General features: G+C 32.5%; 1 protein-coding gene across 1 annotated transcript; it reads right to left on the bottom strand.

The window, feature by feature from the left end:
• Positions 1–247: 247 nt before the first annotated feature.
• On the bottom strand, positions 248–6602 carry LOC132744928 (ATP-binding cassette sub-family A member 2-like). The gene is made up of 5 exons (XM_060733723.1): positions 6432–6602; positions 5701–5798; positions 4992–5123; positions 3075–3155; positions 248–489 (listed from the first exon to the last, which is right to left on the bottom strand). Exons 1-5 carry the CDS (start codon positions 6585–6587, stop codon positions 330–332), a joined length of 627 nt encoding a protein of 208 aa, XP_060589706.1. The 5' UTR covers positions 6588–6602; the 3' UTR covers positions 248–329.
• Between the last annotated feature and the right edge of the window lie 7915 nt (positions 6603–14517).

Below are 14517 nucleotides of genomic sequence, written 5' to 3'. Positions count from 1 at the left end.
ACGTTTCTTTGCATATAATAAAAAGTTTATTGCAAGATCGAAACATATTTCACCTCGTGAACACCAAAAGTTCATATTTTACATGTGGCTGCACCACTCCTGAAATATACCTTTTGGGGCTCACTCGGTGAAATATATTCCGATCTTACACTGACCAAAACAAATATCCTCTAAATAATTGACAAAATATGAAACAAGCAATATAAACAGCTGATTTAGGTAAATTGTCAAATTCTGTTCTAAATGTTAAGGAAAATAACTCAACTGAAATTACAATCATCACTTCAACTATACCTGTCTTGTATTAAGTGAGTAGATTCCAGATGGCTTTAGGCGAGTAGGGGTCGACACTGGCAGTAGGCTCGTCCAAGATCACTGTGCGTGATCCTCCAACAAATGCTATAGCTATAGAAAGTTTCCTCTGCATGCCTCCAGAGTTCATCTGGGTGTGAATCCCCTTTGTTCTCTAAGCTGAGATCTGACAATATTCTTTCAACAAAATAGTAATACTCAATAATTGTAATATTAGGTAAATAATTAACAACTTTAGGAAACCTTTTTATAGATATATTTGTTTGGGCTGTTCAAGACTTTTTCGCCCAGCCACAAATGAAGCACATGCTTCAGGTAAGTCCCCCAGCTTTAAGTATACCTGAAATGTACTTCAGATATACTTACAGATAATAAGACCTGCTTCACCTGAAGTCCTACAGACTTCAATGATACTTAACAACCATACTTCAAATGAAGCCCCTGGGACTTCAAGTATACTCTTCCTAACACATACCTGCTTCAGTAGAAGCCCAGGGAACTTCTGCTGGAAGTGCCAGGGACTTTGTTGATACTTTGTAAACATTAATAAATAGATAAGAACAGTAATGGGGCTTCAATGATGCTTTAAACACTTAAATATGAAAATATAAAGCATATTTCTAGGGACTTCATATGTACTTTTGAGTCTTGAGTAAAATTTAACTCACAAACACAAGTGATTGTAACATAATATAAACCATGTGTAATTGGTCAGTGAGGGGTCAAGAGTTTCTCCTTGCTGTTTTCATAATAGCCTGTGTTAAACTCGCCTATCTTATATAAAAGAAAGTGTTAGATAAGTGAGGTTTACAACATGTAATCTAATATCCTGAACAAATCTGGCTCTCAGAAAATTCAAATATTTCTCAGGAAGTTTCTTTGGACCTCAGTGCTTATAATTTATAAAGATGCTTAGGACTAAAGTTAAACATGTGCCTAAAGTGTCATTTAGATGAAACAACTTTATAATGTGAACTTTAATGAAATTATAATGGGACATTAAATGAGTTCTTCAATCAGATGGAAATGGAAATTTACTATTGTTCAATGGAATAATGGTAAGCTATTTAGACTATTTTGTTACAACAGCCTTTTCAAATTTACCTTAAATTAACACTTATAATTTTAGTTTTTGTTTCTCTTCATAAATTTTACATATGTCCTAATTTAAATCTTTTTCACTGAGTGTTATTAAAGGGGAAATTTTAAATCTGCATTTTTCTTTACATTATGTACAAGTAAATTACATGCCTGTGCAGGTCATGATTTGTCATAACATTTACATTCTGAGGGCAAGGGGACCCTTCTGTTTCAGTAAATTATGGGTTATTTTAACAGTACAATCAATCATATAAAAATGGAACCAATATTATTTTACCGTTGATAGAGTTTATTAAAATATTTCATAAGATATAGATTTATACCCTTTAACCATTTAAAACTTTATATATGTAATTTATGATGCTTTAAATGTACTTCTTCAATGATGCTTTAAATGTGCTTCTTCAGTGACGCTTTAAATGAACTTCAACTTGATGCTTAAATTGTACTTCTTAAGATATATAGTGTTTGATGCTTTAAATATACTTCAATAAATGATCATGCTTTAAATGTACTTCTTTATGTTGTGCTTCAAATGTACTTCATTATTAATTTCAAGCTGATGTTTAAAAGGGCTACAAGTGATGCTTCTATTGTACTTCTGGTAAAGCTTTAAAGGTACTTTCTAAATTGATACTTAAAATGTACTTCCCTGAGCCTACCATGCTGAGCTTGTAGGTACTACCTGAGTGATGCTTTATATATGCTTTCATAAAAGAAGTATCTTTGAAGCATAATTTAAATATTTTAGACGGAGCTTTAAGTGTACTTCCCCCTGTTCGAGTGAATGTTAAATTTTGCTCCATAAAATAAAGTACACTAGAAGCAGGTACTTAAGTGATACCATATTGATACTACATTGTGGGGCTTTATAGGTACTTCTATTGTACCTAAAACGTACTGTATTTGTGGCTGGGCGGTCGGGTTTTAAGTCAACACTAATACTAAAATTTAGGTCATATGGTCACTTTCCGATTTTTATTATCTAGGAAGACCCCAGGTTCCTGATTGTGCAGTAGTTTCAGGCATGAGCAGGCACCTGAGTTAAGAACCACTGGCATACTGCAAGCAAGCTCAGGATAGCTGCCTGATGTGAAATAATCAAAAGTCACTGTCAGGATTTGAACCGACAGTGATGTTCAAGAATATGTTTGACTGTAATCCTCTGTGTAGCATAGCATAAATAAATATCATTGATTGTATGATTTCTGTAGTTACAGAAATAACAAATACATTTTGCTTTGTGCTAGCCCAATTATAAATTAAGCAAAAAAAAATTGTTAACATTTGACATAATTATGGAATGTGATTTATATTTGAAATATTTAAATGATAATATTTTGTCTGATGATGATGTATTTTGTACAAGTCTGAAATAAAGTTTATGTTTTGTTCTGTTTTAAAAGTAAATGTACATGCGTAAGAACATATCTACCTAAATTACTATCAATATGTCCAAAGACAAGGGTGTTGCGGGATCAGTTTTTTGTCTCTTGAGGTCTACAGCATTTACGTTGAATTAAACATGAAATCTAGATCTAAATTTTTCTGTGGCAAATAGACTTTAAACTACCATTTACAGTGTAACAAATATGTTTTTAAAACCCTTAAATCTTACTCAGCAGATTATACAAAATTTCATTATGGTAAACTATTCTTACCTTGGAATATTATCTTGTTTATCTCTAGCTGGAACACCCTTCAAACGTGAATAAAACCAAAGTTGTTCTTCCACATTCAAACTGTAACAAAATGTAAACATGTAATAAAAACTAATCAAATGTAAACAAGGTTACAAGATGTATAAATGGTAAACTTCTTATAAAACATAGAGAAGGTTTACCGACACATTAAACACAAAGTCCTATTACCTGCTCTTTAAATATATTACAATGTATTTCAATTTTGAATTGAACAAATATTCCAAATTGATATATTTTGATAGGGAAATACATGTAGTGAACTTTGTTGAGAAAATGGACCAACTTAGCAAAAAAATAATTTTAAAATTATCTGCTCATTTTTTTTAATGAACATGTGAATATAACTTTGTTTCTAAGAAAATGACCCTTAATGAAAATGTTTATTTAATTTAACCCATGAAATATGGTGCTATATCAGTCAAATATGTTTCATATTTTTTAAAATATAAATATGAAAGTGTGCGGAGTCAAAACTCATATTTATTTTAAGGGACTTCTTTCGCCATTTTGTTTGAAAAATCTGATAAATACAAAACAACTTTGATGAATTTTGTTTTGAAAACTATCTAGAATGATAGAAAATGGTCTAACTAAGAAAATCAATCCTAACACAAATATCTTTAATTCAGTCATAAACGCTGAACAAATGTTTAAAGAGTTGTTTACGTGACGTCACAATGTAGTGCGAAATATCGGGTGCAAAACAAGACAATAATAATATTACCGCGCGCTGTACAATTGCAGTTGCGTAGCAAGCAAGGGTGTTCATAACCATTTTTCTTTGATAATGAAATTAAATAAAAAGGTAATTTTTTCGTTTGAGTGAAATATAGTATATATTTTCACTCAACATGATAAAATGCCACTTAATACACTTGTTACTATATATAGTAACAAAATTGCCTATGATTTCAACTGATTATGAATGTCATGTGACCTATTATGAGTTTGCGGCCCGGGGCCGAGAACTAGTTATCAGCCCGCAGAACATGTGAACGTGCACAAACTGAAACAATGACGTCATATTTTACGTCATCAAACAGTTAACTGTAAAAGTGAAAGTAGGTTGTCAGCACGTATTGCTTTATTTTTATTATGAGAGCTTAAGCGTATTTAGTACAAACACATTTGTGTTACTATTGAAATTTGAAGAAATAATATGACAAATTCATTCTGAAAAAAATGAAAATAAAACTTGCTTCTAGATTCTACTGCTTTCAACACACAAACAGTAAACATCTCTATACAGAACAGTAGAAGAGTAGACAAGAATTTCAACGAAAGAACTTTGTTGTTGTATTTTTTAAAAGAAAATGCTACTATAAGATCTACAAAGTGTATTAAAGACATTAATACACGTCAGAGTATGGCCGGGAGGTGATAATCGGCCCTGAATGAATAATGGCCCTCGGGCTAAAGCCCTCGCCCCGGGTCCATTATTCATTTTGCGGGCCGATTATCACCTTCCAGCCCTCTCCTGCCGTGTATTAACATCTTAATATTTTCACTTGCCATCCCGGCTAGTGAAAATATGTGGCATTTTATCATGTTTCGTGAAAACATATTCCATATTTCACTCAAACAAAAAATATCCTCTTTTTATTATTGCTGATGCAAACACCAATGCTAACGAAAGGGTCATGACAAAAGCGCAACATTTTTTCCTTATAAAAAAGTTTAGCCAACAAAATGTTTGGGTGAAGATCAATCAAATTTAGTCATACATATATTCCATTTTTTCTAAACTTAATAAAAACATTGGGTACAGAAAAGTGTATATCAGAATGGTATTCAAAATAAAGAATGCCCACTTTATATAGATATTGTCAGTTATTTTATAATTTTGTAAACATGTAAATGAAATTCCTATTTTACCTTTCAAACAGAACTTTATATTGCGGACACATCCCTCGATCCTGTCTTACAGTATCCATATCTGACATCACATTATGACCATATATGGTAGCAGTACTAGATGTGGGCGGGAACATGCCTGTTAATATTGACCTGAAAAAAGGTTTTAATTTCAATATTTTAAAATCACTAGAGAATGTACAATTCAATGAAAATCAGCAACAAATATAACCATATACTAAACTGTTTAACATTTTCTTTAATGTTAACCATGCTTAATATCTTAAACAGACTCAACCACCTTTAAAATCCAAACAAAACCATTCATCATTTATAAGGGAAAATTTCAAAATGTTGATTGAATGAGGAACAGTGCAGACCATGAAGAAACAGCATGGACATCCTGTATGGACAAGTCTTAGGGGAGGCCACTGATGCCAACAGCGAAGCCAACAACGACGCCGCTGACAAAAGTAACCCCTTTATGTAGCCTTTTCAAAGCGACACAATAAAATGACTTGATTAAACATTAACACCAAGTTTGTGTTGTTTATAACCTACATCAAAGAAAAAATTCAAATATTGACTCAATGTATCTATTGATAATTGGAAGTCAGATTACACCTAAAACAACTCTGGTTCTGCTTTAAATATATAACAAAGAACAAAAGTCTAATCTAACGTTAACTTATCGTGTACAATGGTGTTAACTGTATATAGTTTTACTAACATAGTTGTTGTTTTTCCAGCACCATTATGACCGAGGAACACAGTGATCTGATTCATAGACAGACTGTCTAATGCTGATTTATCTCCCTTCTTGTATACCTAGCAAATTAATATAATAACATTATACATATTCATCAATATTCAATATCAAACTTATAATAAAGGGAGATTAAAGATAACTTAGCAAAAAATGCCCAAAACATGCCCTTCAGGATTATCTGCCGTTTAGAAGTGCATTCTAAATTTTTTAGTGAATACCTATTAAAAAAAATTCTTAGTTATTAAAGGGAAATAACTTTGAGTAAAATATAAATTAAGGATTATCTGCCCTTGTGAAATTGTATATAGCATGAGTAAATTAGTTTGAAGCTTTGATAGTTTCTAAGAAAATGGACCTTAACATATAAAAGGTCACAATGATCTTTGACCTTTTGACCATATAATCAGTGTGACAGGCTGAAATCATCAAGGTTTATCCACATGATAGTCGTGTTAGGGTTGCATTCATTGAATGCAGCATTTCCTTGTTGATCTAGTTTATCATATTATATTACTATTGAAATTCCTGATGATGTGGAAAATTAACCAAAAAGGTTAACCAACGCCGACAAGCTTATCATGACAAAACCTCATAAAATATCAATCTTGGCATACCAATGCAATATATCTAAATCTTGACATATGGATGTATTAATCTTGATAGAAGGATATACATGTATGATTCATACTAACCTTTCTCAAGTTGGTCACAACTTCTCCTCTTGTCAAGTCTCGCAGGTCTGGTTTAATATATAGTGTACAGAAACAGTCTGTGTTACACCCACAACCAATATATACCTGAAAATATTTATTATATGTTGTCACAAGATGAAACTGTCCTGTATTCATATTGTTCAGTGTAGGGAGATTGCTCATAAAATATGACATTTTATTTAATTTTACGAGGGTTGTTCAAAAAGTAATAGGACTGCAGCTCTACTGTTCACATTTTCAAATTTACGTACAAAATTTTACATGAGACAAATATCGGAACATGTTCTCTATATAAAGTGAAAAAATCAAAACAAAATGTAAACAAATGAATTTTCTGTGAAATTTTCAAATGAAACGCGGTGCACGCTAACAATACAATAATTGATGTTCATGACGTCGTAAAATAAATAAAAATTGAAATAAGCGTCATTCTTTCTGAAAGTAGTCTCCCTAGTCTCTAGGTGTATTAGTCGTGTAACTTTTACTTTGCCTCATATGTGGAGATGAAGCAAGAAAAAAAGCAATCACATTCTCGTTCCACTGTTTCAAAAAAACAAACAAAATAAAATAAATGCCAAATAGCCGGCCATTTTCCGGGTTTTCTCGTGTTTTTTAAGTAACCGTGGAACTCAATAGGACTGAAAATGTTAAAGCAAAAGCAATTTATTTTATTAATTTACTCATGTCATTGAATGTTTTAAAACAATATTTCTCAATTGAAAAGTATCATTTTCTACTTAGTCTATCGTTTATTAAAACAAGATTTCGGGAAACACTACTAATTATTACCGTTAACTATTACATTAATTCATTGATTACACGTATATCTAGTTAAATACAATAAAATAGTGTTTATAACAAATGTCTTATTTATAATCCTTTGGTTAAAACTGAATAAGTAGACCCGAAATTAGAAGTAGAACTTAGCTCCAATAACTATATTTATGTGCTGCGCCGGGTGCGTGTTACCATGGTTATTCAATAGCAAAGGAAAAGCGCGTTTAGCACAATGGATTAAAAAACTTATGTTTGATTTTTAGAAAACATTTTACGATTGCTGTACATATGAAAATATTCTAAATTGAATGCAACTTGAATACGCAAGACTCCCAGTCCTGTTACTTTTTGAACAAACCTCGTACCCATGAAATATGATGCTATATCAGTCAAATATATTTCATATTTGTGAAAAATAAATATGAAATATAAATATGAAAGTGGGCCGAGTCAAAACTCAAATTTATCTTAAGAGACTTTTTTCGCCATTTTGTTAAAAAAATCTGATAAATAAAACAAGAAGGCCATGATGGCCCTGAAGTCGCTCACCTGTATATAGGCCCCACGGAGCATGGTCAGTTTAAACCCCAGGGCTTTTATTTGAACAAACTTGTATACACCCATTAGAAGATGTTTCATGCTAAACATCTAAGGTCTAGCTCGTTGGGTTTTTTAAAAGAAGATTTTTTAAGTTTTTTCTTTACACATATATTTAAAAACAATGACACCCCAGGGGCAGGGCCAGTTTTGACCCCAGGGCTTTTATTTGAACAATCTTTGAAGACACTTACTAGAAGATGTTTCATGTGTAATATCTAAACTCTAGCTATTTGGGTTTTTTCGAAGAAGATTTTCAAGTTTTTGCAATACACATATAAGGAAAATCAATGTCCCCCGGGGCGGGGCCAATTTTGACCCAAGGGCTCTTATTTGAACAAACTTGGTAGGCATCCATTCGAACATGTTTCATGCTAAATATCTTAGCTCTAGCTCTTTGGGTTCTTTAAAAGAAGATTTTTAACTTTTTACTACATTCATATAGGGAAAATCAATGACCCCCTGAAGCGGGGCCAATTATGACCCAAGGGCTCTTATTTGAACAAACTTGGTAGACATCCATAAGAACATGTTTCATGCTAAATATCTTAGCTCTAGCTCTTTGGGTTCTTTAAAAGAAGATTTTTAAGTTTTTACTATATGCATATAGGAAAAATCAATGACCCCCTGGGGCGGGGCCAATTTTGACCCAATGGCTCTTATTTGAAGAAACTTGGTAGACATCCATTAGAATATGTTTCATGCTAAATATCTTAGCTCTAGTTCTTTGGGTTTTTTTAAAGAAGATTTTTAAGTTTTTACTATATGCATATAGGAAAAATCAATGACCCCCTGGGGCGGGGCCAATTTTGACCCCAGGGCTTTTATTTGAACAGTTGCTAGACACCCATTAATATATATATATATTAATATATCATATATCACTCATTGTTGATCACTCATATATAAATATACAGCAACTTCATTTATTTTTTTGTTTACAGAATATTCTGCTTCAGTGTGACATTTTAATAAATATGTTTTTTGTTTGTTTGTTTCATTTTTTTACGCCTTTTCCCAACAGTATTTCAGTCATATAGGCGGGTATTTTTCCAACCATGGGTTTCCCGGGAGAGTTCCCACCATTTACAAACTCCCCTTCCTTTTCCCGAAAAAAAACCCAAAAAAAGCACTCCGGGGGAATCAAAACCACGCCAGAGAGGAAAAACGGGATTAAAAGTAAATAAAACCCAAACCCCGCCCACGGAGGGGGGTTATAAAAAATATATTACATTTTCAAAAATGGTTGTAAAATATTTCATGGAAACAAAAATAACCATTTTAAAGGAATATCAACAAGATATATCAAGCATGCAAACAAAAGTCATTTAAAAACAAATAAAAAAGGCAAAAAACTAAAAGAGGTAAAATAAGTTAACAAAAATTTACAAGTTTTTTATACCTCTTTATATCTCTTCTCCTTTTTCAATAGACAATTTTCTGTTCCAAATGGCTACTGAATAAACCCATGACAACATCAAACATAGCGGAATAATATGTTGTATTAGCCAGATAAATCTGAAAACAAAACATTTATTGTCATAATTAAACACATTTTATAAGGGGAGGTAAGAAGTGCCTTAATTACATCAATTTCATTAGGAGATAACAAACCCTTTTCACAAAATAAGCTTTACTTATGGAGGTGAAGTTATAAATGTCTTAATAACATAATAAAAGCAACAATAATTTTTACTCATCATTCATTTTTATAACAAGTACAAGTTGTTACTAAATCACTTATAAATTACTAAATTAATGTTTTCATTATTATAAATTGAATTGTACATGAAGAGTCCAAAACATTTTAGAAGGTCTAAGACAGATTAAAACATTTTTATTGATTAATGTAGCTTCAATGTAATTATAAAAAATATTGAATTCCAACAAGAACAGTGAATCAAGGGAGACAAACTCACGCATCCCACAGTCAAACACCAATATGGCATTCTGTTGAAGGAAAGTTCCTGGACTGGTTTACCGGCTTTCCAACCTGTATCTCAATAATTGCTCTCTCTACCAGGTCCTGTATGAAGGAAAGGTCCTGGTCTGGTTACCGGCTTTCCAACCTGTATCTCAATAATTGCTCTCTCTACCAGGTCCTGTATGGATGAAGTTACTAAATATGATTACAATAATTCCAGTATCAGTGATAGTCACATTGTAATCTTAAAGGAACTCAACTGAGGTCCAAAAAACCTAAAACCAGAAAATCTGCATTTCTTATATACACTAGAAGCTGGCAAACTGAAAAATATATTGTAAAAGATAAATAAAATTATATAAAAGAAATAAATTGAAACTTGTATTTTCAAGCTATTTTTAGAACACTATGAGTGAAAAAGCATTGCATCACTTTTTAATATGAGTTATTTTGCACAATAAGAATAATTATTTTTGGTAAAATTGGAATGAGAGAATGATATAAAAGTTTGCCCACACAACTTATTGCTCTAGACCTTCATCAAATGGAAAATTAATCTCGAAAAATTATTTTCAGCCTCCTCATTTCAAAAACCTCAGTGGAGTCCCTTTAAGACACATATTAATAATATCTGTGATATGTTGCGGTTCGGACAGGAAGATCTGTGCCGAGAGGACCCGTCCATTGGTCGGTCACGAAGCTTGCAGAGTTACCGCCCATGGGCGGGTTCCTGAGGGACGGATATTTCGATCCGAACCGCAAACATATGTCAGATATTTTTTCTTGCATATTCTGCCATATTATTACATATTTTAAAATGGTTTACCTCAATAAATTATGATATATGTTCATGGAAATTAAAGTCATTTCATCAATAACTAAAATGAATTATTTCGAAATGACCTCATCCTAAGCACATATTTCCCTTTTAACCCTTTACCCCATAAATACGCGAAACAACGCACTTTCGACCCCCCCCCTTTTTAGGCCTCAAAGAGTGAAAAAATGTCCTATTTGGGCCCCAAACACATGTTTTCGTTTGAGAAATGTTACTAAAAAAATTGAGCACTTTTTCGGCGCTGCCCCCCATCCAAAAGATACATCAGGGGGTTGCCAGAAGGGGGACGTGCCCCCTTCTGTTAGGGGGGTTTTGAAGGGGGGCGGAGTCCCCCTCATCGCCAAGAAAATTTTGGACTTGTGAGAGGCTAAAAAATGACCCCAGGTCGATCATAATGTAACGTGTAACCAACGCTGAAAAAGCCTTTGACTCTATCTCAATCCCTTGAGAAGTTGCAGCACTTTGAAATAAATTTTGATGGAAAAAAATCGAGGCAAAAATAGTGATTTGGGGCAATTTTGAGATGCCCCCTCGTTGCCATGGTAACAGGAAATTTAAGACTGAGCATGTCGTTACAAAGGCAATGGTCCAGTCAAGAAAAAACATTTGTGCCGAGTTTGATTAGTATTGAAGCATTTTTCACTAGTTTCAAGCAGTTTGAAACTTGTAACAGGAGGCTTTTCAGTGAAAACGGCCATTTTCCACCGAATATGCTCATGGGGGAAAGGGTTTAAAACGACATCATTTTTAAAAAGCGGTTCATTCATAAAGTGCGTTTAAAATGACGTTGTTGTTTTGGCAGGCGACTCATCTTGGCACTCTCATTTGTCTGATTCTTTTAAAGGAACATGTGACGGCAGTGTGTACATGTGATCATTTAAGTTTCTCGAAAACCAGCCCTGAAAATATAAACAATAAAAAATATGCTATCAATTATTTATGATAAAAAATATTAATGTATGTAAAGCATTAAAAAATTACACTGCTTTATAAGGAATTGTATAAAACGAGTTAATATCACATGCTCTTAGAAAAATAATTTAAAGTATTAAAAATAACAAAGAAGCAAGAACCAGTTTATTAATCACAAAATTCACCCAAAATAAGATTTTCGAAAAAAAGGGGAAAAAAAAAGACCAAATAAAAATTCCACTATTTTGCAAAATTTTAAAACATATAGGGCTATTTCTGGTAGAATATAAATCTGGGTTGACAATATTTCCCAGCATCTTCTTGCCACTGTTCAGTAGTATGTTATATTAATGTACATTACCATGCTTGGGAATTTCACCTAACAAATAATAAGGGGGTTTTCTTAGTTTTAAGCAATTAAATTTACTCCCCTTGAACAAAACTGGCAGCCATTTGGGGGTCATTATTCAAAACATGTATAATTGATAAAATAATATGTTCACAATCAAGTGAACTGTCAAATTCTTTTACATTATATGATGAAATGTATTATTCAAACATCAATATCAACAAGATTTTTATCAGATTACTTGAAGATGACAGACTTGTGGGAGATTTTGATCTTATCTGAAGCATAAATAGTAAACTTCGCTTATAACTATACTCAGCAATCTTAGAGTCACCTAGAATTAAAATTAAGTGAAGTGAAAAGTAATGCAAAAAATACAAAAAGATAAATTTACAAATTATGACTATTTGTTAACTTTATTGTTTTTTATTCATGAAAGTAACATATTTTCAAGTATGTTTATGTGCTTGAACATGTAACACACCTTTTGTATAATTTTTGTTGGTAAGCGTATAATTTGGAGCAAAGAGAGAATTTTGGGATTGTTGTACAAGATATGTGTCAATATTTCTATCTTCTTCTCAAAGCTTTCCATATCAAAATTAACAGAAATTTTGTAATATGCTTTGATATTTTTGATCTTCAAATAAGTAAGGTGCTATATTTATTGATATTTTGCATGATACACAGTTATATAAAACCATGAACATTTGTTAATAATTTGGTTTATTTAACTTTGGTGATAAAAATATATTAAAGCTATGCTGTATTGGTTATTGTCAGTTGGTCTTCTACGTGTAAGCCCACCATGTACCTTGGAATATTGACGATGGATATAACCCAGACACATCGAAAACTGCAATATGGTAACCCCCAAGTTACCCAACAATACGTTTTTTGGTACCCAGTAATACTAAAATAATCCCCAGATGTTTCCCTATATATTACTAATTTTTACATACATGTGTACTTTTGAACTTGTAGCTGACTTAGTATACTCAAGGGGGCCTAGAAGAAGAGCCCGTGACAACAATAACAACAAAACAATCATTCTAGAAGAAGAGCCCGTGACAACAATAACAACAACAATCATTCTAGAAGAAGAGCCCGTGACAACAATAACAACAACAATCATTCTAGAAGAAGAGCCTGTGACAACAATAACAACAACAATCATTCTAGAAGAAGAGCCCGTGACAACAATAACAACAACAATCATTCTAGAAGAGCCTGTGACAACAATAACAACAAGAGCTGTCGGTAGGACAGCACGCTCGACTATTCTAAGTGCTTGATAGTAAAAGAGGCTTGATAATGTTAAATTTTTTAAGTTCACAAAAGGGCTAATTTTTTTTTATAAATTCATCTTATAGGCCTTAGAGAGAGTCTAAATTATACAGTATTTGGCTTGACTTTTCGGAAGGTAATGTCACGAGGGTGTTTTATTGAGATATAATAATACTAATTTACCTATGAATACATAAATTTGACAGAAAAGGTACCAAAGGCTTGTTTATGAAGATGTTTTATCAAGTAAATAACTGGCTTTATTATTATGAATGCATAAAATTGTCCCAAAAAAGGCACAAAACCCTTCAGTAGTTATTGAAGATAACAGCTTACAAGCAAAACTTTACCATGAATTTCTAAGTTGAAAAAGGGGAGAAAAATCAGCCTAAATGCAAGATAGAAATTATGGATCTTTGTTCAGTGACCTACAATTATGACCCTTAATGCATATGTGAAAGTTTTAAAATAAATAATCTTTTAATAGTTTATTTGAGATATGTAAAACTTGCATGTAAACATTAACCAAGAGAACTAAGTAGAAAAGGGGATATGAAATCAGCCTTAATGTAAGATAGAGTTATGGAACTTGGTCAGTGACTTACAATTATGACCCTCCAATTATGACCCTAAGTAAGTGCATGTGTAAAGTTTCAAGTAAATAATTAATATATTTGAAGACCTTTAACCTTTAACCAAAAATTTCTAAGTTTCAAAAGGGGCAAAATAATTCTGCAAATATTGCAGGCAGAGTTATGCAATTTTGCAAACTGATGTACATTGTTACTATAAAAAAGTATTTTAAATTTCAATTGAATATCTCAAGCAATAATTGAGATATTTGACTTTACAAAAAACTTTAACCAAAATTTCTAAGTTAAAAAGGGGCATAATTCTGTCAATATTGTAGGCAGAGTTATCCAACTTGTCAATCTGATGTATATTGTTACTATAAATAAGTATTGTAAGTTTCAATTGAATATCTCAAGTAATAATTGAGATATTTGACTTTACAAAAAAACTTTAACCAACGCAGACGCCGACGCGGACGCTGACGCCGACGCCGGGGCGACTACAATAGCTCTCATATTCTTCGAATAGTCGAGCTAACAACAATCATGCTAGAAGAAGAGCCCGTGACAACAATAACAACAACAATCATTCTAGAAGAAGAGCCCGTGACAACAATAACAACAACAATCATTCTAGAAGAAGAGCCCGTGACAACAATAACAACAACAATCATTCTAGAAGAAGAGCCCGTGACAACAATAACAACAACAATCATTCTAGAAGAAGAGCCCGTGACAACAATAACAACAACAATCATTCTAGAAGAAGAGCCCGTGACAACAATAACAACAACAATCATTCTAGAAGA

This window comes from Ruditapes philippinarum, unplaced genomic scaffold (assembly GCF_026571515.1).
Source record: "Ruditapes philippinarum isolate M1 unplaced genomic scaffold, ASM2657151v2 ctg9578_1_1_1_1, whole genome shotgun sequence".
NCBI lineage: Eukaryota > Metazoa > Mollusca > Bivalvia > Venerida > Veneridae > Ruditapes > Ruditapes philippinarum.
This window is presented reverse-complemented; position numbering and strand designations above follow the sequence as displayed.